Here is a 24825-nt window from a genome sequence, read left to right on the forward strand (position 1 = left end):
TATAGCATCTTCCTGGACCTCGAAAGTGGAGGATTTTAATGTGGAAGATTCTTTCCAAAACTTTATCTGTAGGAAGGGAACTCCTCAGAAGTAAATTGATGAATGAACATTCATGTTGTCTGTGTGACGGACACGACACTGCTCTGGAAACATTGGAACACCTTTTCAGGGATTGTGAAACAGTTAAAAGATTATGGGCGGGATCGAACCTGGGGCTCACCCCAAATCACTCGATGAATATGGATATAGGATTGTGGATTATAAATTGGATTACTTATCTTGAGAAGCTAGTGGATGTGGAAATGAGAGTGGTTCAGTTTTTAGTCGTTTTATGGAATATATGGACTATGCGTAATAATATTATGTTTAGAGGAGAAAAATTTCACCCACAAGATTTTTACAAGGTTTGGTCTCAAATGGTGGGGAAGTGGCAAACACTCTTAAATTTAAAGACAAGGAGCTGATTGACAAAGTTGAATCGCTTATGGATACGACAATGACTGATCTTAGGAGAATCCGTGATGGTTACCCTTACCTTCTCATAGGTGGGACTAGGACGTGTGAGGTCACAAGGTTAAAGTGGATGCGAGTTGGCAAAGATCTGTGATGCGGAAATTGGTTGGGTGGCTTATAATGGAGGAGAGGAATCCTTCTTTAAAGGGAGTTTTAAAGTAAGGTCTACTGAAATTGCTCCAGATATATAATTGATGTCGATACATGCGTGTTAAGTTTGTTAACAACGTAAAGGGATTGTTTTTAAATGCATATTACGATGGCTAATTCTCCACTTAAGAAGCGGAAACAGTGTACTAGGAATAAGGTCTCAACTAGGTTTGGTGTCCGGCTTCGCCCGGGCTACCTTTATTTACCGTTAAATTTTATTTTCAATGAAAAAATCTATGTTGGAATTGTCTAACTCACACATTTACTATTAGTAATATATTTTTCTTTGAAATATCTTCTAATTAAGATGAAATGTAAAATTTATTTTCAAATTATGAGACACCTTCATTACCCCGCTATTAATATTATTACTTTCACGACATTCTTTGTTAATATCATTACGTTCACTACTCCCGTGGTTACTATTGTTTCTTTTACTAATTCCTCTATTTTTTTTTGTTAAATTTATTATTTCCGTTAATTTTATCCGGCCTATATTTAAATCAATAAAATATTTCCTTGAGTCGATTGATTATTTAATTGTTTATACTTTTTCTCATTGTTATCACTACATTCGTTGTTACATTCACTACTCCCACTATCATTATTATAACTGTCACTACTCCCACATTAATACCCGTTAATTTTATTAATCTCGTTGCTGCTACTATTATTTTTACTACATTTAACTTAATTTATAATTCTATGATGATACTAATTAATTTCATAAGTAGGACATGTTAATTTTAAGAAAAATCACTATATTATTGTGTTTTCTAAATTTAATTACTTTAATTTAAGAGTAAATTATCAATTACATCCACGCTTAATACACATTTTTACATTTACTCCCACGTCAATTTTTTTTTTTAATTTACACCCAAATTAATAGCTCAGGTTAGAATTTGCACCCCAAGGCATTTTCAGGTGAAAAAGTTTATGAAATAACAAAATTGCCCCCGCGTATATTACTCTCAATAAACCTTTGACTCTTCATTTTACTTTCCCTATTTCACTTTTACCCTAATTTCATCCAAAATTTTCCCCTTTTAAATTCCCCCAAATTTTCGCAATAATTCCAATTAAACCTTAATTATTGATAGATTATCTATTGCTAATCCGCATTTCATCACACCTCTAAAGTGAACATTCAAATAAAAGCAAATGAACAAAATTGAGTATCGCTCAAATGAATTGCTCTCATGAAACAAAATCATTTCAGAAATGCAGATTGTTACTGGAAATAGGTTTATGAAATGTATATATGCCTTTCATATGATATATATGATAGATTGAAAAGAAAAGAGGATAGCAAACAAAAGAAAGTAGAACGAATACAAAGTGTAGAAAGAAAGCAGTGTCATATATAAAACAAAGTAAATCAAAGCAGATTGAAGTCTTGAATCTCAGCAATGGAAGTCAACTTGGTTATACGATCCAATTTGTTCATGGCATTACAATCTCTAGTTTGGTAAGTTCCAAATTGTTACACGAATCTACAAAGACGCTTTGAAGTGATGGGGTGTAAATTGGGATGTCCGAAATGAAAGTCAACTTGGTCATATAAGCTTAATAAAGGAATGAAGGAGGGCAAAGTCGTCGAAAAATAAATATTTTACCCAAAATATTTGAAATTTGACGGAAATTTAGCCTGAATTCGATATTGGGTGCAAATTTTAACCTGATCTATTAATTTGGGAGTAATTTAATAAAAAAATTTGACGTGGAAGTAAATGTAAAAATGTGTATTAAGAGTGGGTGTAATTGATAATTTACTCTTAATTTAATGTACTTTCCATAAATATTCTTCATCAAGGCATCTTTATATTATACTTTTAACCAAAACTATCTTATCTATATTAATGCAAAAGACAATGCTCAACACAGGATGCGCCACGTCATTCACCCAATTTTTCTTTTTCTTTTCTTTTTTTTGGAAAATTCAGGTAATGGTAGATCCTGTTTACGTGGAAAGAGTTTATTTCTTTAAATCGTCTCTGACAAACATGCGACAAATTATGTCATAGAAAATATTTTATGAAATAAATAGATAATCGGCAGAAGTAAAAGTAATTGCATATAAACGTAATGAATTAAAAATCGAAATAAATGAAAATAATTACATATAATCGGACTAAATTACATAGTTAATGAAATAAATAAATAATCGGCAGAAGTAAAAGAAATTGCATATAAACGGAATGAATTACAAATCGGAATAAATGAAAGTAATTACATATAATCGGACTGAATTACATAGTTAATGAAATAAATAGATAATCGGCAGAAGTAAAAGAAATTGCATATAAACGGAATGAATTACAAATCGGAATAAATGAAAGTAATTACATATAATCGGACTGAATTACATAGTTACTAATAAAATTACATAATTACGTGAATAAATTATATTTACTTATGGGATTGAATAACAAATAATGTGAATATTTTACAGAAATTAATGAAATAATTCGTCTTTGCCTTTATGCTTGACGAATATAGGTGTTCATACCTCCAAGAAACTTGGTGATTACGGAAAATACGTAACAATCAATGTCAAATCCCCGAGAACCACTATCATGAAAATTTTCAATTTTTAGAATAATTTGCCTATGTTAAAGTTGATTATTAAATTATATTTCTTTTTTCGGGATGTAAAGTTTTTTATGTATGCAAATTTTATTTACAATAGTATATTACGTTATTTCCTCTTAACCATTACATGTGAACACGTATTTGAAACAAGTGTAAACATTAATTATGTAGATCGCTGATCTAGACCAACTAGATAATTACAATTGAAATGCAAAAAAAAAAAAGATACATCCAAAAACATTAATACCGGCCCAAATACATACCCGTGCAATTTTGCACGGGTTTAAAACTAGTATAATATTTACATTGAGGTCCAATTCCTTTATCAAGTCCATCACACGGTACTATCGATTTAAAACTATATAGTATATTTAATTTGTATAAATTTCTTTAATTACATTAATTCCCTTGGTTTCTGGAATTAATATATAAATATTGATTGATAGCACAGCAAATTGTCAAACTAAAGAGTTCCCTCCATAACAAACCTGGGTTACCGAACTGGCTCGAGTACCCTACGAATCACGATAGTTAAGAGTGAATTCTATCCTATCGCTTACTAAAAATACATGTAACACACTTTATAAGGGCGAATCGTGAATGTAACCATGTCACAAACATTACTTTTATAACCATCAACAACAAAATTGTCCTATTATTAAGACAAGTGACACATGATTAATCCAACTCTATAACTTAAAACATTTAACACTGACCAACTATCGAACCGTAACAAGAATGCAGCTCCAAGAATCATGAACCTTTGAATGATACCTCATATTTGTCCAGTGAATTCAGTAAAGCCAATCTTGCATTAAACACTGCTGGAAATCGCTAAAGTGAGGCATGGTTTGACCATGATAGATGAAAGTCAAGCCCCACTGGAGCTCACAAGATTTGTATTGTCCAATCATCTGATATCCGAACATTAGGTTTACGAATTGTCAAAACCGGTGCTGTCTGAGGGTGGTGAACCAGGAGAGGGCCCATTTCAATTACTGCTTCATTGTTAGTAGGCTCAATGCGAGCGCTTTTGGGTCGAGATGACAGGCCAAGAATTATAATTCTTTCGATCACACAATCGGATGAAAAGAGCCTTTCATTATTGCCCAAGGGAGCCACGTTCAAGGAAGTAAGCTTGCCATCGGAGAAGATGAATCGGCGATGAATGTAGGCGTCACGCTGAAATTCGAAGGTCTTGCCATCGTCTACGTATAGCTCACCTTCGGCTTTTTGGGAACTGTTTAAAGCTATCACCTGAAACCAACAAGGGAAATATACACATCACAATACTCAAATAGATACCATTTTTTTTCATTGGAAGTGTCTTATAGAAATAGTTAGTCCCATTGATCCAAATCTAGTGACATATCATCAAATATTCCAATCCTCTGGTTGAAATGCACATATCGACAAGCTTAGCAACTAAAGCCATTGCGCGGAAGGAACTCTAGACTAAACACTCCCAAGCCCCACCCAAAAAAAAGGAAAGAAAAATATACATACCAGGGTGTATGGATCATTCACCATCTGGGTGGAACTTCGGCGGAAGCGATCTTTCCTGGGTATGATGGTACCAGCCCTTTGGAAAGCAGGAACACTTTCATCGGAGACATCCAATTTATGAGTGATCCCTCCCTTGTATGTGCTTCCACTCCTCATATCATACCAGGACTGTTCTCCGGGGAGATATACTGATACATGCTTAATTTTCTGGATAAAGCATATACATGTTCCACTATTATGATTTTCACGAGAAAAACAGGCACATGGAATTGACGTTAATTGGAGAATATGTAAGATCTCTAAAATCTGGAATTTTGGTAACAAACCTCAGAGTACACTCCTTGCACTAATATACCGTTTCCAACCATGAAGGCCTCGTCATTATTGAAAGCAGCTTCATCATTTGGAAACTCCATCCACAAAGGACGCATCACTGGAACACCACTTGTATTTGCCTCTCTAAATAACGTGTAGAAATAAGGAAGTAGCATGTACCGATTGTGAATGGCGTCTCTCATGAGTTCCGTGTTGCGTTCCCTGTGATTGAAAGAGAATTTATGAGTCAAGCATGTAAATCAGTTTCGAGAGTGTCTATCATTAGCCCTTTCTTCTCTTTAGTACACTTCTTTTCAAGAGGGACTTGTGACTTGTGACTTATGAGAGGTGTTAAGGGAGGTAAGAAATATATCCATGCACAATGTATTGACTCAAACATGTACCATAAATACTAAGATAAAATGCACAAGAATCAGAGTTACAATTCTTCATATAATCTCCCGTACACGTGTCGGCTTTTGACACTCATAAAGTGTTAATCAGTTAATGTACTTCAGCTCCATATACATATAAATGAACCCCTAGACATGAAACTAAAATAACTGGGCAGGTTTAACAGTAGAATAATTACCCAAACAACCATGGTTCTCTTCTTTTTGTGTCATGATGGGCATGCCCACGGAAGAAGGGATAGTAGGCACCCAATTGATACCAACGCACCAGTAGCTCAGGTTCAGGGTTACCGAAGAATCCACCAACATCAGCACCTATACAAAAAGACAACCGTGAGCGAGCAAACACTTACAAAATCTATTTTTTTTTTGTTTTTTTTTTTTTTTGCGGTGAAATGAACAAATATACCTGAAAAGGTAATTCCAGTGAGTCCCATGGTCAAGACCATGGGTACTGAAACCCTTAGCTGCTCCCATTCTGCGGTATTATCACCAGTCCAAATAGCTCCATATCTTTGACTTCCAGCAAAGAACGCCCTTGATAAGACGAAGGGTCTATCCTTCCCTTCACCTCGCTTTACAAGTCCATCAGATGTGCCCATGTGAAAATAATAACCATAAGCATTATGAAGTTCCCTGTGTTCAACACCTCCAACATGCAATGCATCTCTAGGCATTGTGACCTGGTGAAAGCAAGATACGAATAAGATCAGACCATGATAAAATAAAATACACTGACACTGTATATCCCGCTTTGCTGCATCAAAGGTATATCAAGATAAAGGCAAATTTGTTCTTGAAAAGAAGTCAAATGATGACAATGCTAGTACCATACACTCTGAAACACCACACAAAATTTCGTCAAATAGGAACAATACCAACTGGAGTCACTGGTAATTTGATAAAAACAATACAAAGTAAGTTATTTTCTAAAAATGAACTTAGAAGCCCAACTGAAATACAAAACAACTACCCTTCCCAGGCCAAGAGTCATATGGCTTAACGATGATCACTGCTAAACATTGAGACTTGAGAGAGTGAGACACAGTTCCACATAGAGTAATAAGGAGCAAAGCATTAGCACAAAGTCTTATGTAAGATCGTCTTGCAAGACCTCTTTAACACTTGTAAATTACCAGTAACCCTTACCGCCAATGACCTTTGGGATAGTGACTTTTTTCTATTGTTAGTGACCATTTTATCATTGAGAGTGATAGTTTTAGTTAGGGACCCTTTTTGTAGCATATAAGAAGAGGAAAAAAAAAACAAGCAACGAAGTTTGAACAAAGGATAAGATGGGAAGGATAATACAATGCCATCAACACCAACAGCCATAAGAATCCAGAGTTCCAGATCCATTCGAGAAGGAAAAGTTAGAAAAAAAAACAATTGTAATAATCATGAATTTATAAGCTCAATATCACAGATATGACCTTGAATAACAGTATCCATGCATAAGACGTAAATAGTATTCAGTGAATATACCATATATAAACATAAGTGCTAAGTCAGTAGAAATAGAGAAGAGACAACAAGTGACAGAAGAATACCTCCGGTCCATTAAATACAGAAGGTTCATTCATATCGTTCCATATGTATAGTGAGGGTGTGGACCCAACATAATTCTTGTAGGAGAATTTTTCAGCCCACCATTCCCTGACTTCCGGGCTCAACATATCCAGGTACGAGGAGGAGCCAGGCCAACACCATCCATCATAATCCTTCTTACTCCCATCCTTAACATAATGCCCCATGTCAGTAGCTTCTTTATGAATGTAGTACGATTCATCTCGCTTAATATGAGGATCAACAATGGTAACCATACGTCTCCCCTTGGCGGCCAACTTGTTCTGCATCTCTTCCGGATGAGGGAAAAGCATACTATCCCAAGTAAAATACCTCTTACCATCAGTATGCTCAATATCAAGCCACAAAACATCATACGGAATATCATGCTCATCAAACTTCGAGTCCACATGATAAACATCCTCCTCATCCCTATAATTCCACCTACACTGATGATAACCAGTAGCAAACAACTGCGGCATTGCAGGAAACCCAGTCACAGTCACATACTGCTTAACAACATCCTTAGGCTCCGGCCCAACAAAGAAAAACACATCAACAACCCCAGCTTCGGCCATCCACAACGTATCAATCCGCTTCTGATCAGAAGGTAACGAAATCCTAGACTCCCCAGCATCCCACCCATCACCAAGCACATCAATCTGCATTTCAGCCGCATTCAACCAAAAGAACCCAGAAGTACCCCTACCCTTCCCATGAGACAACATAAATGGAATACTCCCATACAACCCGAATGGCGATTCGTGCAGATACTCAAACACATCCAAATTAAACAACCTATAAGGCTCAGAAAACTCAACACCAGGACCTCTAGTAGGCTTAAGGGCAAGACTAGTAGCATGTTCAGGAATACCATAAACAAAATCAGCATCAAAAAACGAAACATCGAAACTAATAGATTGAGGTCCATAAGGTCTCCTATCAGTATGACTTCTAAAATTTTCCTCCCAATTTTCACCATCTTTTTTCACTTTTTTCAACTGTTCAAAATCAAATAAACCATGTGAATTCAATGAAATAACAAGCTTACCTCCATCTTTTTCCCTCACAAAAACCTCAAAAGGATCCCTTTTAACAACAGCTTCATACCCATCTGATAAATACACAACAACTGATGAAACCCCATTAATATTTTCCTCAGAAAATCTCTGTAACCACAACTTTTTCTCATCAAAATCACTTTCCACCACACTTGGAACTTCGAAACGTTTCTTGGGTGGATCAAATGTTGGATCTTCATCAATTTTAACACGCAAGATTCCACCTTTATATGCTGAAACCCTAAGAATTAGGGGATTTGATGGATTTGAGGATTGATCTTGATCATCAGTGGATGAATCTGTTGAATTTTGGTCAATTTGAGGTGGGTTTTTAGAGATTAACTTGGCTAGTAAATCACCATCAGAAATGGTGATTTCTGAAGCAATTAAAGAACAGGAATTGGGTTTTCGAGAACGAGCTCGATTGCAAAATGGGGTTTGGTTACAATTGCGAAACTCATCTTTTTTCCAGGAATTGACAGAGGTGAAGGTGATTAGGAAGAGAAGAAGGAGAAGGAAAATTGAGTTTTTGGGTTTAATGGAGATCATTGTTATTATGTTGGTGTGGAGAAGTAGTTGTGTGTGTAACCTAAGGGGTTTTGATCATAGTTGTTGTATGGTTGGTTTAGCTAATGTGGGTTTTGGGTTACTGGAAATGCAACCATGGGAGGGGAAGAGAAGTGAAGAACTAGAAGAGTGAAGAGGAAGAAAATGGTTTGGAATATTTAGAGTGTGATTGGGCCATTGGTTGGGTGACTTGGGTTGTTGGTAGGCATGGGCAATGTGTCTTTCGTAGCAAACGGGTCAACCAGGTTGAGTTCTGACCGTGTAAGTTCGGGCCGAGATAATTTTGGGTTGCAAAAGTTTGGGTCGGGTTAGGTCGAGTTATTTCAGATTTTCGTCATTTTCGGTAAACTATTATCAAGTTATTTATAGATAATAATGACTCTGTAACAATAGTTTTTAAGTCAGGTTATATTAGGTCGGGTCAAGCAAGGTCTTGAGTTCGAGTATCGGGTCATTGGGTTCGATATTGGTTAAACTAGGTCAGGTGGAGTTATTTTCTGCGTATTATGAATGTTGTATAGGTGGGCGGGATTCGGTTAGGATATTTTAAGTGTAGTTTTAGTTTGGGGTGAGTCAAGTTAGTCTGGTCTAAATCAGATTTTTTTTGGATGATTATTAAGTTTTTGTTGTTTTCTATGTAAAGTTATGTATAATTTCTTTTAAGAATAAAAAGCTTCGGCCCATAAGAGTTCTATATGTAAGGATCACACATTAGAGAAGAGTATTCCACGGCAAGCGGCTACTTCCTCTATAGAATTGGTTTTAGAGTGAACCCTCTTTGACTTTTATCGTGGACTCTTTCTTCTCCGTTCGGGGACGGCTCAGGCCTGCTGTTAAATTTTACAATTTCATTTGGGTTGTCTAGCGGTAATTGGGAAGTTACAAATGGTTTTTTTTTTTTTTTTTTTTTGTTGCAAATGATGGGTGAACTAGAGATGGCAATCCGGGCCGAGCTAATGCGGGCGGCACGGGCACGGCACGAGTCTGGCACGGGCACGACACGGCACGGATGAATAATACTAATGGCACGGGCACGGCACGAACGGGTTTGAGCCCGGCCGCGGCTGCATTTTTTGGAAATTCCCGTGCCTAGGCACGGCACGGCCCAAGCACGGAGGGTCCGGCACGAACCAGGCACGGCGGGCCTGACACGGCACGGCCCGAGATTTGATCCGTTTCTTAATTATTTAATTAAATTTCATTTTTTAATATCGTTTTTTAATTATTTAATTAAATCTAGTACATTAAAAATACAAGTAATCAACTAATCAAGACATCAAGTACATTAATATTTAATAAAATATATATTTAAATCGTTAATATTCATTATTTATATAAATAAAAGTGTATTTAGAAAAAAAATACTAAGGTTATTGGGCCGGCCCACGTGCTAGGCACGATTAGCCCATGGGCCATGCACGGCCCGAACACGAAATTGGGCGTGCCAGGAGCGGGCCGCGGCGGGGATTTGGGTGAGTGGGCCAGGCACGGCACGGCACGGCCAGCCCAATATCCGTGCCTGGGCCGGGCCATTTTTTGGGGAAGACACGATGGGCCGGCACGCGGGCCGGCCTAGCACGGCCCAATGCCAACTCTAGGGCGCGGGCCGGCCTAGCACGGCCCAATGCCAACTCTAGGGTGAACCCCGATATCTAAGAAGCTAATTACATGGAATAGCCACCCCAAAATGATAAAATTATGTAGAAATTTCCAACTCGGCTTAAAATCAAGTCTAGCAAAAATGATGTTTTGGTCATGTTCAGTTGTTCACATTACATTGTTCATGTCAAAGGAAGGCTCAAAGTCGAGCTATTCAAGTTAGGTGATTCGTGTCTATTGTGTTTTGCCAAGTCTAATGGGAAGGTCTGCTAGTAATACGCCCCGTTGTTATAATAATCCATCATATGTGATATGTCCATAACTAGAGTAAACCATCACCAAGGTTTGTGCCGATTTGAATGATCAAGGATTCAAGATACGGTTCGGTATAAACTAGTGCACTTCAGGGGATGTTAACCTCACCAAGTCAATACCAACATGGGCGGGCATGGAGAAACACAAATTGTTCGTTCCATATTATCGAGGTAAATATGATTGCGCAAGTATTTGCATTGAATTGTACATTTGTACGTGGATGTTTCGGATACTTGCCTGCAAGAATGAACTGAGAATTATTGCATTTCTTAAGCAAGAGTGAGTAGGCCGAGTACCATTTTTCAATCGGTAACAAAAACTCTTACTGTTTCCTTTCCTCAATCCTCACTCTCCCCTAGTTTTTTTTTTTTTTTTCTGGAAAGCGAGGATTATCCATACAATTCATCGCGATTGTAGCCACATTTTACATAATAGTGTAGTGACTGTCAAAGATGATCATCAAGTGAACCTTCTTGACAAGTAAACTGTGCAAATGGAACTGCACTTCATCCGCATACTGCTTCAACGGCAAGTCTTCTAACTGTACTAGAACAAGACCCTACATTGAAGTTCTCTTCTGTCAACTTAATGCTGCACTCTCTTCTGTTCAAGCAAGTCTGCAGAAACGTAGTAATATAGCATATGAGAAGAAATGTGTTACCCAAGAGATAGACCAGACTAATAGGGCCACTTTAATCTTTTAGGTCGTTTCGAGTCATGGCTAGTTGAAGTTTTGTTTTAAATTAGGGTCAGTTCAGGTTTCACAGTAATTTCTGGTTGCTCTTCTCGAGTAGGTTTAGGTCTACCAAGAAGATTGAAGGAGAATGTGCTAAACTCGGCAAAAAATTCCCGCAGGTGAAAAGGGTAAATTTTACGTCAACACCTTGGAAAAGATCGTGGAAGAAGTTATTTGTACCTTTTCCACCACTGACAGAGTATTGGGATCATGGCAATCTCCCTTACTGAAGGACCCACAGGCTCCTAACGGGGTTCCGAAGCTGGCAAACTTGATAGAAGAAATGCGAGTGCTGGCGGGACAGCTGAGAGTGGCAGCTGGTTTTTGGGCAGATGGCTCATTTACATTAGTCCAGGATGCAACAGAAACTGATGGATGATCCTCAGACACGAGACTGCAAACACCGGATGCTTTCCTCTTGGAAAATCTAATCTGAGTTGGATCTCCGCCTTTTTCTTCAAAGATGACCAATACATTGCCTGATGGCTTAAACCAAGATCTCGGAATGTGATACCTGCACCAGATAGGTGATTTATATTTTACAGATATATAATCATTCATACATCTAGATTTGGCCCCGAAGGACACAACAAGAGCAACCCAAACCCAAATCGACCCAATTAGAACAACCTGGCTCGAAATTGACTTAATCCTAAATTGACTAGACTGAAACAAAAATGATAACAAGCAGAACCATTACACCTGAAAATGACCTAACCCATAAACGCAGACCTGAAATCAGCTCAAAGCGGAAATGACTCGAACCCATAATGAACACATCCTAACGACCAGTTTTGCCAGTTTTACATACATCTCCCTAGTTGGGCACCTGAAAGAAGGGCTTTTCCCATATTCTCGTTCTTCCAAGGGCTTGGGCCATTGATGTTTGGAAGAGTGATCTGCCAAAGCTATGGCCGAGCAGGGTAGTCCTTGAACTTTGAAAAAAAAAATCCCTAATATTGACAATAAAGACGAAAAGGCAACGCTGGAATCTGCATATGCATTACCATCTCTGAGTTGGCTCTCCACATCCTGTGCTACACTTGTTGGGCATAAATTTTCCTCGGTAATCACAGTGATCTACACAGGCATCATGCTTGGAACTTTTTCTGGGCCAATATCTTCCAATTTCTTCCCCATTTAACCAAGCTAAACCCTTCCTCATATGTATCATATCTAACCCTATAGGCTCATCGCCAGATGGAGGGTCCACCAAAGCCTGCAGAGAAAACACAAGTGAAAAGAAGGCCTATCATCAGACGAGCAATTGAATCCACAAAATGCACATTTTTGAAATCAAGGATCAGATGCTTTTACCTTATACCAAGTAAGTGGTTGTCGCTTAGGTGGTTCAGTAACTAATATCCAATGCTCATTACCATCACCCTTGTATAAATTTAAGTGCTCTCCTAGCAGTCCAATCTGTGAATTAAAAACATCAAGTAAAACTTGTTTTCCTTGCTCTAGCCGATATAAATGGTGGTAAAGTTTATGGTGCGTAAGTGTTTCCTTCCACTTGTCACCCAAACACTAGAGTTATCAAAACTGTCTGCAGTTGCAGGGAGGTAGAATGGCAATTACAACTTCGGCAAAACAATCAAAGTGTCCAAGCAATGCTGCTATGGTATAGAAGGAACCTTCACAGCTTCACATTATACTTACACAAACTGTGTTAGCACAGAATTTATGATAGACGTAGAAGAAGATTGTAACCTTGTAGATCCAGGTAAATTTAGTCAAATCCACAGTTCGATTCTTAAGACCTTTTATCTCAACGCTTGTTAGGCCGGCTCCTATCCATTCGTATTGTGGCCCTGCAGTCTGACAGCAAATATTTATTTAGTGCTCAGTAAAAAACAAGTAGGATTGAACTTGAATTTTTTAAACAAAAAAAGGAATAAAAAAGACTCAGCTCCAAGTGTCAGGGCAAAGATGTGTGTCGGAGTGGTTCATGGGGCTATTTTGTGGGACAAAAAAAAAAACTCGTGCTTTTGGCCTAAAATGAAGGGTCGGTCTGAGCGTCTTGTTCGCATGCGACAGTTAACCGAAGTAACGTGGCGAAGTGACATAACATCAAAGATATTACAACTGTTCTACGCTTTTTATAAAGAAGGGAGCTCAGTTACAAACCCGAATAGTCGGAAGTATCAAGTCAATCAAATATACTGCATACTAATATCCTCGCACCTTGCACATAATTAGTAAACAGAAATCTGTTAAGAACCTTATATGGTGAAGCTAACTTACTTGAAGACCAACAGTCATGCTAAGAAGGGCAATTTCATTTTTCCCAGGCTTAAGCGAAATGGGGATTTCAGCTTTGAAAGGGAAGATTGTTCCATTGCCAGATGGGCTTCCTGGACACATAACAAAGCTTCTAAATAATATATTCAAAGTGTTGAAAGTCTTGAAACTGAACGCAATTCTTCAATCGTTATCATCACGAAAAAAAAAAAAAAAAAAAAAGACATACAGAAGTTCAGGAAGAAATTTACCAAAGTTCTCAACAAATACTATAGATGATGATATCATATTAACAAATTTATATGTTAACTAGTTTAGACCCGTGCAATAAATGCACCATATATAAAGTTTTTTTTACTTTTTAATAAATTACCTATATAATAGTGTCTCAATAATTGTTCGTATTTTTGTCATTATGTTTTTTTTCGAGGAAAAAAGTTGAAATGAAAATTGATTAAGAGAATTTAGTTATGTGCCGAAAGTTAATCTAAAAAAAAATATTTTTTATACCCTAAAATTAATGATTTCAATTTATAAATTCTATTAATTTTTTTCTTGCGAAAACATAATTAGTGATTTACAGTTCTGTTTGATACGTAGGATGGATCAAGTCCTTCTCAAATAATAACATTAACAAAATATTTAACAACTTATAATTTTGTATAAATTTTATTAATCCCCTATTTACTAAATGAATAGGTGAAACTCTCATTTTTCCCGCCTAAACCATATTCCTAAAATGAAACTTAGTATTTTTAACATATATTATAGATATGGTAGGTGATTAATGACACAATCTTTTCAATTTAATATTTTACATTCTGCATAAATTTATCACCATTCTTATATGATAAAAAAAAATGGTATACTTTTTTTTTAAAAAAAAAATAATTGTACATACAATAAAAATTCATTGACTTTTGATAAGATCTTTTTGGAGGAAAATTTGGATATGAGGCAAATTTTTATGGGTTGCGCTTTTTCACATACGGATTTTACTCTTTCACATACGCTTTTTACATTTTTATCCTTGTCATTTTTTCTCATCTCCCTCATTGAAAATCCCTTCCTGATCCGGCCTCAAACATACCGTTCCTCTATCCCAATTTTATTGTTTTCTTTTAATTTTGAGAGCGAATTGGATAGTAAAATTGGCAGCGGTCTAATAATCGATGAGTATGTAATTGAATTTTTTTTTTTTTTTTTTTTTTTTTTACCTTCTGTACATATTGCAATGCAGATGAGTGTGCATACAGCATACTTCAACTTGACTTGAACATGCATGTAAGGTTCAATTCAATTAGTTGTCCGTAATGCTCAATTCAACATTAGCCATGGATTATCATTTGAACAACTTGACGTATTCGTTCTACAAGTTTGATATCCACAATTCACCATCTTGATTCAATCATTAACACCAACCTTAATTTAATTAATTAAAGAAAATTCAACAAACCCTAATTTCACCCCCTTTAACAAATTAATAATAATATTAGTAATTGATAAACCAATAACTTACTTTATTAATTAGAAATTACGAGTTATAGTTCAAATTTTTTTTTGGAGCAATTAAATTAAGTTTTAGAGAAAAGGTTGACATAAGAATTAATTACTTTAGGTTTTAGGTAAAAGGGTATTAGATGGAAAATAAATGAAAAAGTGTATGTGAAAAAGTAATTTCGATTTTTATATGTCAGATGGATTTTTCATTGTTTTAGATGTTTTCAATTTTGTTATTTAAAAGTAGGGGCATATGTATAATTAAAGTTAACATAGTGAACATTAAAGCTGGTTTGCCCGAGTGGTTAAGGGGGAAGACTTAAGATCTTCTGCACATAAGTGCGCGTGGGTTCGAACCCCACAGCCAGCATTTTAAATCTTTATTTTTTAATTAAAATTAAAAGTTCATTTTCGATATATATACATAATTACATATTGAGATAGTTTAAGGATAGATTATTAGTGTAGACCCCGTGCATATTTGTACGATTTTTTAGACTAATTTATAAAGACGTTAAATATTATAATTTGCTAATATGATTAAGTGGTGTAAGTAGAGATGTCATTGGGGTGAGGCGGTGGTGGATACAGGCTCCCCCGTACCCATACCCACCAAGAAAAACTCTTACCCATCCCCGCCCCACCACCCGTGGCGGGTACAAGTTTCCAAATCCATCCCCGCCCCAACGAATGGAAATATAACACCGTACCCGCCCCGCTTACCAATTCACCCGCTACCCCCATAATTTTATTTGATAAATGTTTTCACAAAAGTTGGTTTAATCACTATTAATTTCTATTTTTTTGAATTTATCTTTATAATTTGAGTTTTTCACTAAAGAAGTTAGTAAAAAACTTTATAAAATAACTATTATTAACATTATACCTTAATTATAACTAAATAAGATTTATAAAATTATCATAATCCTACTAATTTTTTTAATGATTGGCGGGTATTAGGTGGATAAGATGCAAAATTCATCCCCGCTCCATTACCCATGGCGGGTACAATTTCCGTACCCGTACTCGCCTCACCACCCGTCAATGCTCTACCCATCCCCGCCCCAACTGGGGCGGGTGTGGGGCGGTACCCACTTGTACCCGCTCCGTTGACATCCCTAGGTGTAAGAGAAAAAAGTCGATTGTTTTCACACCAAATAAGATTTTTTTTTTTTTGAGGTAAGACACCAAATAAAATGATGTTTAAACTTAACCTAATTATATGAATAGTTTAGATCTCGTGCGAATGCATGATTTTTTAGATTGTAATATATAGAGAAATCAACATTTAGCAATTAGACTTTGGGTGTTTGGTGAACGGCATATTGACCGATTTTTAGCATATTCAAGGGTTATAACATGTTTGATCAATCAATATGCTAATTTTAGTGTTTGGTAAACAGTATATTGAAACAACATATTTAGGGTCAATACTCAATATGCTGCTTACCCTAACATATTTGTTAACATATTGTAAAATAAGAAATTCTACCCCATTTTACAAAGAAAATTAACAATCTACTAATCGTAATCTGCCAATTACCAAACACTCAAATTAATTCTGCTAATTATAATATGCTAGTCAAACCTTCTGATTAGATATGTCATTTATAATCTGCTTTTGCAATCTGCTTATGCTGAAATTAATCTGCTGTTTACCAAACATGGCCTTTAAATTTAATGTTATAGTGTACAATTATTAATGATTAGTATTAAGAGATAAAAATAACATTAATTTCTATTTTCGTGTTGTATTAAAAGGTAAAAATTAATGATAATATTAAAAGGTAGAATGATATTAATTTTTTAAATATAATGTTGCAGTTTACAATTCTTAAATATAATACTTGTATTTAAGATATATTTATGGGTAAAATTTGATGATAAGTATTAGTAAAATATGTAGTTGTCAGTATGATACAATGTGTTATGTAAAATGTATGGTAGATTGGTAGTCCAATATAATTGGTGGAATACATTTCTCTACAAAGATTGACACATAAGAGTAACAGAGTATACATGTTAGTCCCAAAATTTATATGGAATATCCAAAAATGTTAGGCCCAATTTATAGGTCAAATGATTTGAGCGGGAAGATATCTAAATTCACCTATTCTTTATAAGTAAATTCCTTATTTAGTAAATGGATTTAATTGTGATTAACTTCCTTATTTAAGAATATGCTTAAAAATCATGAGTTCACCTATTCATTTAGTAAATAGGGGATTGTACATGTATTTGGAAAGAATCAAAAGATGAACAGTCAAAAGTCGTCAATATTAGGCCAGTAAAATCATATCAAATGGGGATAATATAAATGGGATGTCGATAGTATACTCAATGGGCCGAAAGAACTAGTGAAAGAGGATTTATGGCTAACCTTGAAGTTGTTGATTCACAAAAGCATGAAGAGCATGACCCTTTGATTTCACTGCCAGTACGGGGCGACTGTTGTTTTCTAAAAGGATATCGTTGCTGTCAAGATAGAAGCTGCAAATAAGAAAATAAGTTCAGAACTATTTTCAAGACTTCCTCAACTCCAACAGTATCGTCAAATTCATGTTCTTGTGATCTTAAGATGGAATAACAATCCCAATATGAAAGAAGCTGGAATATAATCATGCAGTTAGCTTTGTGCCATTGAAGCAACCTTGTAGTGACCCACAGGTAGTCTGTTGTATCTTTGGTTGTATTTATATGATCAACAAAACCGGTGATATTGAAGTCAGGTTCTCCCCATATTCCAGGTGTTTCCATAAACACTTCCCATTGAAGAGGTTTCAAGTCTCTATTAGGCGACAAAACCGACGACTGCAGTTCTTCTGGCACCATATCAACTACAGAAGCCTGGGAGCCAACCTGAAAACAGTGACGTGTGTAACTTCAGAATTGATCAAGACAGAGTACACAGCCTAAATATCACTGGGAAACAAATATCAATTTCCCACACACAACACAAGCACCAACAGACAAATAATGTAAAAACATAAAAACAAGAGCAATGCAGGCATGTTATGAACTCGCTTACAAAGGGAAAGAATGTCGAGAGAAATTTCAGAGTTGTTAACCGGTTGTCCCACATCGAAACTCAAAAGATTGATGTGGATGGTCTTTATGAGTCTAGCGAGCTTTGCTCACACATTTGCTACAAGGAAAAAGGTACCTGAAATCTCTAGGGGGCAACAAAAATATCTAAATACTATCAATTGCCTAACAAGCAAAAAAATTGAACTATTAGCCAAAACAGGTATAACAACATTATTTGTTAACCTAGCGCGTCAAAGGCTTCCGCAAAAGGCAACGAACACAACTGCGCAAAGTTATTTTGTCCACATATACTAGGTTTTGCTTGACAACAAAGATTAGTAACAACCCAATTAAACATAGGCATGTCTGGCAGAAATGTTCGGTGGGAAAGGATGTTCAAATTCGGAAACTAACCTTTGCAGAGTTATATATCACGTTTTTGCAGTCTGGCAGAATGCTGACAGACCATGCTGGCAAATGGTATGTCATATTTCTGAATTTCACTACGCTGTCAGTTTTGTTGTCCATGTTTGCAAGAAAGGCTGCACAATCTCCATACGAGTCTGTATATACATCAGCCTGCGTAGTTGAATCAAGAAGCATATGGATTTGAATCAAATTAATATTGTGCAAGCATACAAATGCAGCACCACAAAGCTGGAATCAAAGGCTGCTGGGGATAGCTAATTCAAGGGGCTCTCTAGGATGACTCAAGTACATTCGTCTCTCACTTTGACTAATTACCCTAACAAACACATTAATTTAAGAGGCTAAGCGCTCGGCAGAAAAATCATTGCACACCCTTCACATGACAAAAAAATTAAAAAAAAAAAAAAGAAAAGAAAAATGGAGTTAAGATTAGATGGCTGTTTGAAGTTGGTTTTTATGCTATAGAACGTGTGGAGACATGTACACAGGTAAAAACAAAAGTTTGAACCTGTCAATAACTTGGAAGATAGCGTTGCATGGTTAAACAGATCAACTGAGTGCATTCTATATTTTCTGTATGCGTTATTTGTTGTAGAATATCTGACACTGTGATAATGAAAATTCAATACTCGAGAAGGGAAATTGTAACCTCTTGCATAGGACCAAGAGTCATATTAGTCTTTTTGCCATTCAAAAGGGCCTTCTCACACAACATTATTGCTCCATGTAGCTCTTTTAGATGCCCCCACTTAGGAAACCTTGCCAAGCCTGGAAGAGAAAAGGCAAAGCTGTCGGTATAGATGTATAATACCAACGTAGTACGTCCATCTTTCTAGTTTACCTACTGTCCGCCACCAAAGCATTAATTCAAAAGGATGATTTCGGATTTTCTATTTTTTCCAGATAGATATGAGGCATAAAATTTTTATAAGTTCGGACTAAAAATTAATTACCATATTCATCAATTGGAGCTTCATAATCATAACTTGTTGTGATGAATGGTCCACCAGCCGTGCGGCCAAAGTTTGTTCCTCCATGATACTGTGTTAAGAAAGAACATAGAAAGATGTTATATGTTCCAACTTCCAACAAATTTGTATTTCTTTCTATTTCTTCCTCGTTTCTCGTCTCACTCCTACTGTGTGCTTGTCTCGTCAGATGCTTCTATGAGCCTGCTGAGAGGGATTCGTTACTTTGATTCCCATAGCAGTAGTCACACGCTCATACCTCAGTATAATACAGCTAATGACTCATGCACAAACAATTACAAATAGATATCGCTCTATCTGCTAATTTACCATGTAATAGTTGTGTACACTGCCGCCCTTCTGAAAAAACCGCGCAACAGCATAAGCAACATCTTCAACGGGCCTGTGAGGATTTGTGGATCCAAAAGTTTGAAACCTGAAAAGCGGTAGTCATAGCAGATGTAGATAAATATTTAAGTTGAGCAAAGGTGTAGGTTCACCGACCATAATGACCACATATTACACATGTAAAAGCAAAGATTTCAAATGAGAAGTTTATTCATGGACACCCTAAAAAGGGAAATAGGAAGTTTATTCATGGACAAATGGAGTTCATTTTTCCAGAGAGCATGGCGTGCAGCTCAGATACACATGTCAGAAATAAACGAAGAACTTTTCATGCAAGTAAACCAAAAGGTTACCAGCCAGGCCAGTCCTCAGTCCACATCTTTGGAGACTTTGCAGAAATCGGAGTGAAATCATCACAGTAGAATCCATTACAAGTATTGATCTGCAATGTAACACTGTTGTCATTTATTTATCTAAATTACCTCAACATTTTCAAAAGGCCAGACGAATAGCAAATAACAAGAAAAGACCCATGTAGTATAATTGCATATTTGCAATACTCATAAAACAGAACAAACTCGCATCCTAAGAAAAATATTGAAAAAGGTAGTCTCTGATGGCAAGGCTAATTGTACATGACCACTCTTAACAACTGCACCTGTAGGGAAAAAATAGGGAGAACATTGTGAAGGGAGATGAAATTACGGGAAAATATAGAAGGTCCACAAGGCATGATGAAAGCCACAGATCAAGCCAGTTCAGATCACTGATGAAAGCTAGGAAGGTAGTTGAAAGGCAACGGAAGCCTCAGAAACGAGAGAATATTAAGGTCACAGAAGAGTCAGTGACAAAATAAATGTTTTTTAAGGAATTTATTAAGGGAACAACATGTTGCTTGACATTGGCAACCTAACTGTAATGAAAGATGTTGAGAAGGAGGAAAACATGTGAATACTGAATTAGAGATTTTAGACCAGGCAATTGGAGCTTCATAATTCAAGAGCGAAATTCTCACCACATGATCAGGAGTATCCCACTGCTGGCACATAATCCAAGGCACACCTATATCTTGAGAAAGGGCCATTTTGGCAGACCATTGAGCATATCTTTTCCCCCCATCTCCATATGATGCTTCATAATATCCGTATTCATTTTCTATCTGCATGAGAAGTTGAGAATAACCATTACTTTGGAAATTAATATGGTTGATTATCAGTCGTTCGATGCAACTTTCATTACGGGATATATGGAAATGGCCTCGGGTCATGTGTAATTGTCGTAATAGCACATCAAATTGGCATGAATGATGTACCTGAGCCAAGATGATTGGACCTCCTTGAGAGGCAAATAGCTTTTCTTGTTTCATCAAGTTCACTATATATGTTGTGAACTTCTGCATATAATACTGCAAAATGCAAACGTAGTGAATAAATAACAGAACAAATTCTGCAAAGACTCAGGCAATTGGAACTTGATTCTGACTTCCTGATAAAGGTTAATGCCATCAGAATGCAGATTTTATCCATCACAATTAATTAGTTAATGATTATTGTATGAAACATTCTCACCTGCGAAACCAGCCCATACCCTTCCGCATCCTGGTTTAATTATAGGTTCAATAGCTTGGTTTCACATGTGAGACCATCACATACAAGTTTTGTGTCGATTAAGTGACCGTCCTACGAAAAAGAAATCATTGTTTCAAGACTTTCAGTACCTTCCATGGCTCATTGTCTGTTCTAAATACAGTTCCTGGAACGTAGTGCAGCCAAACAGGCACTCCTCTGCAGAATAACATAAAACAACTTTTAGGACTTTAATATCAACAACCAATAATGATAAAACGATCAAATTCAATCGCATAAATTCCAACTTTTTAAAATGATGAGAATAGCAATTCAAACCCAAAATTCCATTCTGCTGCAACAAAGGGACCAATACGAAGTATCATATACATCCCCGCCTGCTGTACAGTTTTCACGAACTTGACCAAGTCGTATCTTTTCTCAAAATAATACTGAAATATCACCATTCATGACATAAAACACAGTTAAATTAAGCAATACAATAATTTCAATGTAAATGACATGTCGGAATTTGAATTAACTCTGCATTGTGACTTACATTGTTGGGAGACAATTCATGGCCATTCCAGAATACATATGATTCAATCACATTTGCTCCACCCTCTTTTGCCAATTGAATTAAACCTGGCCACATCTATAGTTTGCAAAAATCAAATCACTCGGCAATAATCCAACTGATCTCAAAGCAACCAATTCACCGTGTGCATTGAAGGCAGTACATGATCTTAACATGCGATGACACGCTAGCACGCTTATTTGATTAATTCTCAAATCTAATATTAAAAACATGTGGTTTTACAATATTGGTGTATAACAATTTGTGTCATACATGTATGCGACAATGTAGCTGAATCCTAAAAGAGAAAACCCAAGCACATAAAAATACTCCTTGTAACATAGTCAAGTTATGTCACACATACTCTTCGAGCATTTTCCTTAATGACACTTTGACATAGGCACCGGCATTCAGACCCTTCATGAAGCCGTATCAGATACTTCTCATACTTGTAGCCAAGTAGAGCATAAGTCCTAATCTTTCATCATATACCATAAGTTCAACAACACACATTACACTAAGCCAGCATTACAGATTTTCTGAACGGAACTGTTGTCCGAACAGAACAGAACTGAACTGAACGGAAATATAAGTCCAAAAGGACAGGGCCTAACACAAAATAAAAACTACCAAATCTTCTTCATTCCACTAAATGACCGGATAATTTAAACAATTAACTGAGAAAACAAATAAAACCCAAATAAAGAAAACAACCAACACCACAAAAATCAAACATAAAAAGTAAAAAGTACTCAGTCGTCTTAGTCATTTGTTTAGCTTTGATTAAAATATCTCGACAAAGAATTAAAAAGGTAAACAAAGGACTGAGACGGAGAGGAAGTAAGAAATTAAGATTAGAAAGAGAGACTAACAGCAGGAACACTACGAGGGTAGTGAATAGAAGCAGAAATAAGAAGCTTCCTTTGTCCATTAATAATCATAGAGCGACTATCATAAGAAACACTATAATTAGACCCTTTTACATAATTCACTTGTATTAACAATGCTAATGCTAAGAAAACACTATATGCTTCTAAAATGGAGATGATCCTCATCTTTTTTTGTGTGAATTTTGCTGTGAAAGTGGAAATTGAAGTATATTCAGCTCAAAGAATGCATTTTTATAGTGCTATGTAACCATATAACTATATAAGTACAGTAAAAGAGTAAATCTTTTTAGTAAGAGTGTTTTAAGGATTACTTTTTATCATTTTTGTGATATTTTTTTGGGTTAGTGTCTTTGTGGGAAGAGAGGTTGGTTCACTTGGTTGAGAAGTGGGTAAGTTCTGAAAGGAAAATGAAATGGCGTCACCGGGTGACGCTTAATTTGGGCGCCACCCTTTCATATGGGGTGTGTGGGGACCCCTTTAATAAAGAATTGTTGTGAGAGGGTGGTATCCAATTTGGGCGTCACTCGGTGGCGCCCTATCACTATCCGTTCTGAATTGGATTGCAGAAAACTAATGTTACACTCTTACGGAGTACGAAGCAATTGATCTTGCTTAAAACCGTCTTAACTTAGAACTCCTTTTATTTCAATCGATTGCGAAAGTTATTTTAGCTAAGACATGTTAAAAATGCTAGAGAATAATTAGGATACTCTTATGTAATCTTTGTTATTATCTTCCCCTTTTAGTTCCACAATATATACTTAATTAGGATAATACTTTCTCTCATCCAAATCGAAGGTAACCGTTGTTTTATCGCACTTGTGGACGCACGTTTTGTAACGTGAATATCTTTAATTACACATTATTAAAGATTATAAAAATTTGATATGGTATAAAATTTGATATTCTTATAGCATTCATAATAATATATCAAACAAGATCTCACGAGATTATACTATATTTTATCTTATAGATTAAGAATAATATTAAAGATTCCATATGATCATAAATAGTAGCTAAAAACTAGAAATATTATCCTAATTATTCACTAGTATTCTTAACAAGATAGTCTTAAACAATAATAAGTGCTTACGGAGTACCAATTACTGTACCAATAATGATTTTAAGAGAGTTAGATAGTAGAAACATCGTCTCAGTCTTAACTCTTACCGGGCAACGATATTTTCGTTGGTTAAACAGTATGAATCTGTCAATCGGCAAATTCCCATTTTTTTATACGGTCTTTCATAATACTGTAATTATGGTTGAAATTGTGTCAGAGTGATTAAATATTAATTAATGGTGACGTTTACCCATTTTTAAGGAGGGGAAGAAGAGAAAAGTTAATGCAGAATTCTGACAATAGGAAATTTAATTGCAGGATGGTCTACCCATAGTCCCATGTAAGATTTGCTGGTGACAATAATGTGACGTTAGGGAAGTCATTAGATATAAGTTAGTGGTTTTATATCAAAAAATATGTCAAGCATTAAATTTAGGATGACCACCGACATTTTTGTGGCTTGACTTGATAAACTTTTGCCAATCAGTACAAATCGACCAACTCCATATAACGTTGTTCACTTGCTCATATACGTGTATAATTTAAATTCAGGTTTGATTAAATTCGGATTACAAAATTAATTTAGATATCGAGTTCAATCTTTACCCGTTTTGTCCACATTTAAGAGTGCAAAATCAAAATTTGATTATCACCCTTTTGTATTCAATAACGCCATCTCATTTTTCGAGTTAATATATAGTACAAGCTTGATTTTACGTGATGGTCATGCTTTGTTCACTGACTCAGTTTATTGTCCTCACAGATTCGTATACAACAATTGAACAAATAAATCCCATACCACGTGTGTCTGTGCCGGGCGGTGATTAATTCATTGCTGGTAAACATCAATAACTCAATAAACAACAAAGTGGGCTCTT

General features: G+C 36.0%; 2 protein-coding genes and 1 non-coding gene across 3 annotated transcripts; 1 reads left to right on the forward strand and 2 right to left on the reverse strand.

The window, feature by feature from the left end:
• Nucleotides 1–3867: 3867 nt before the first annotated feature.
• Nucleotides 3868–8859, reverse strand: LOC141647375 (putative glucan 1,3-alpha-glucosidase). Its single transcript, XM_074455522.1, has 6 exons — nucleotides 7043–8859; nucleotides 5902–6175; nucleotides 5672–5807; nucleotides 5091–5301; nucleotides 4765–4971; nucleotides 3868–4515 (listed from the first exon to the last, which is right to left on the reverse strand). Exons 1-6 carry the CDS (start codon nucleotides 8666–8668, stop codon nucleotides 4147–4149), a joined length of 2823 nt encoding a protein of 940 aa, XP_074311623.1. The 5' UTR covers nucleotides 8669–8859; the 3' UTR covers nucleotides 3868–4146.
• Nucleotides 8860–10848: 1989 nt separating this feature from the next.
• LOC141647376 (beta-galactosidase 10-like) lies at nucleotides 10849–23275 on the reverse strand. The gene is made up of 19 exons (XM_074455523.1): nucleotides 22867–23275; nucleotides 21977–22072; nucleotides 21757–21869; nucleotides 21570–21636; nucleotides 21165–21257; nucleotides 20868–21011; nucleotides 20206–20294; nucleotides 19835–19940; nucleotides 19490–19577; nucleotides 19186–19304; nucleotides 18522–18686; nucleotides 17731–17939; nucleotides 17461–17570; nucleotides 13584–13693; nucleotides 13050–13157; nucleotides 12654–12758; nucleotides 12344–12555; nucleotides 11517–11850; nucleotides 10849–11217 (listed from the first exon to the last, which is right to left on the reverse strand). Exons 1-19 carry the CDS (start codon nucleotides 23047–23049, stop codon nucleotides 11107–11109), a joined length of 2562 nt encoding a protein of 853 aa, XP_074311624.1. The 5' UTR covers nucleotides 23050–23275; the 3' UTR covers nucleotides 10849–11106.
• On the forward strand, nucleotides 15368–15450 carry TRNAL-UAA (transfer RNA leucine (anticodon UAA)). Its single transcript has one exon. It is a non-coding gene; the product is annotated as a tRNA-Leu (tRNA).
• Nucleotides 23276–24825: the final 1550 nt, after the last annotated feature.

Source organism: Silene latifolia, chromosome 3, assembly GCF_048544455.1.
Source record: "Silene latifolia isolate original U9 population chromosome 3, ASM4854445v1, whole genome shotgun sequence".
NCBI lineage: Eukaryota > Viridiplantae > Streptophyta > Magnoliopsida > Caryophyllales > Caryophyllaceae > Silene > Silene latifolia.

What these genes read in the sequence shown, in the direction of transcription:
- LOC141647375 (XM_074455522.1), bottom strand. Translation starts at nt 8,668, where the DNA reads ATGATCTCCATTAAACCCAAAAACTCAATTTTCCTTCTCCTTCTTCTC. An exon ending in CACTGGAATTACCTTTTCAG is followed by an intron (nt 5,808 to 5,901) that starts GTATATTTGTTC and finishes CTTTTTGTATAG; the next exon opens with GTGCTGATGTTGGTGGATTC. An exon ending in TGAATGATCCATACACCCTG is followed by an intron (nt 4,516 to 4,764) that starts GTATGTATATTT and finishes TGTTGGTTTCAG; the next exon opens with GTGATAGCTTTAAACAGTTC.
- LOC141647376 (XM_074455523.1), bottom strand. Translation starts at nt 23,049, where the DNA reads ATGAGGATCATCTCCATTTTAGAAGCATATAGTGTTTTCTTAGCATTA. An exon ending in ATGAATTGTCTCCCAACAAT is followed by an intron (nt 21,870 to 21,976) that starts GTAAGTCACAAT and finishes GTGATATTTCAG; the next exon opens with TATTATTTTGAGAAAAGATA. An exon ending in TACCTGTGGGTCACTACAAG is followed by an intron (nt 17,571 to 17,730) that starts GTTGCTTCAATG and finishes TCTTATTTGCAG; the next exon opens with CTTCTATCTTGACAGCAACG.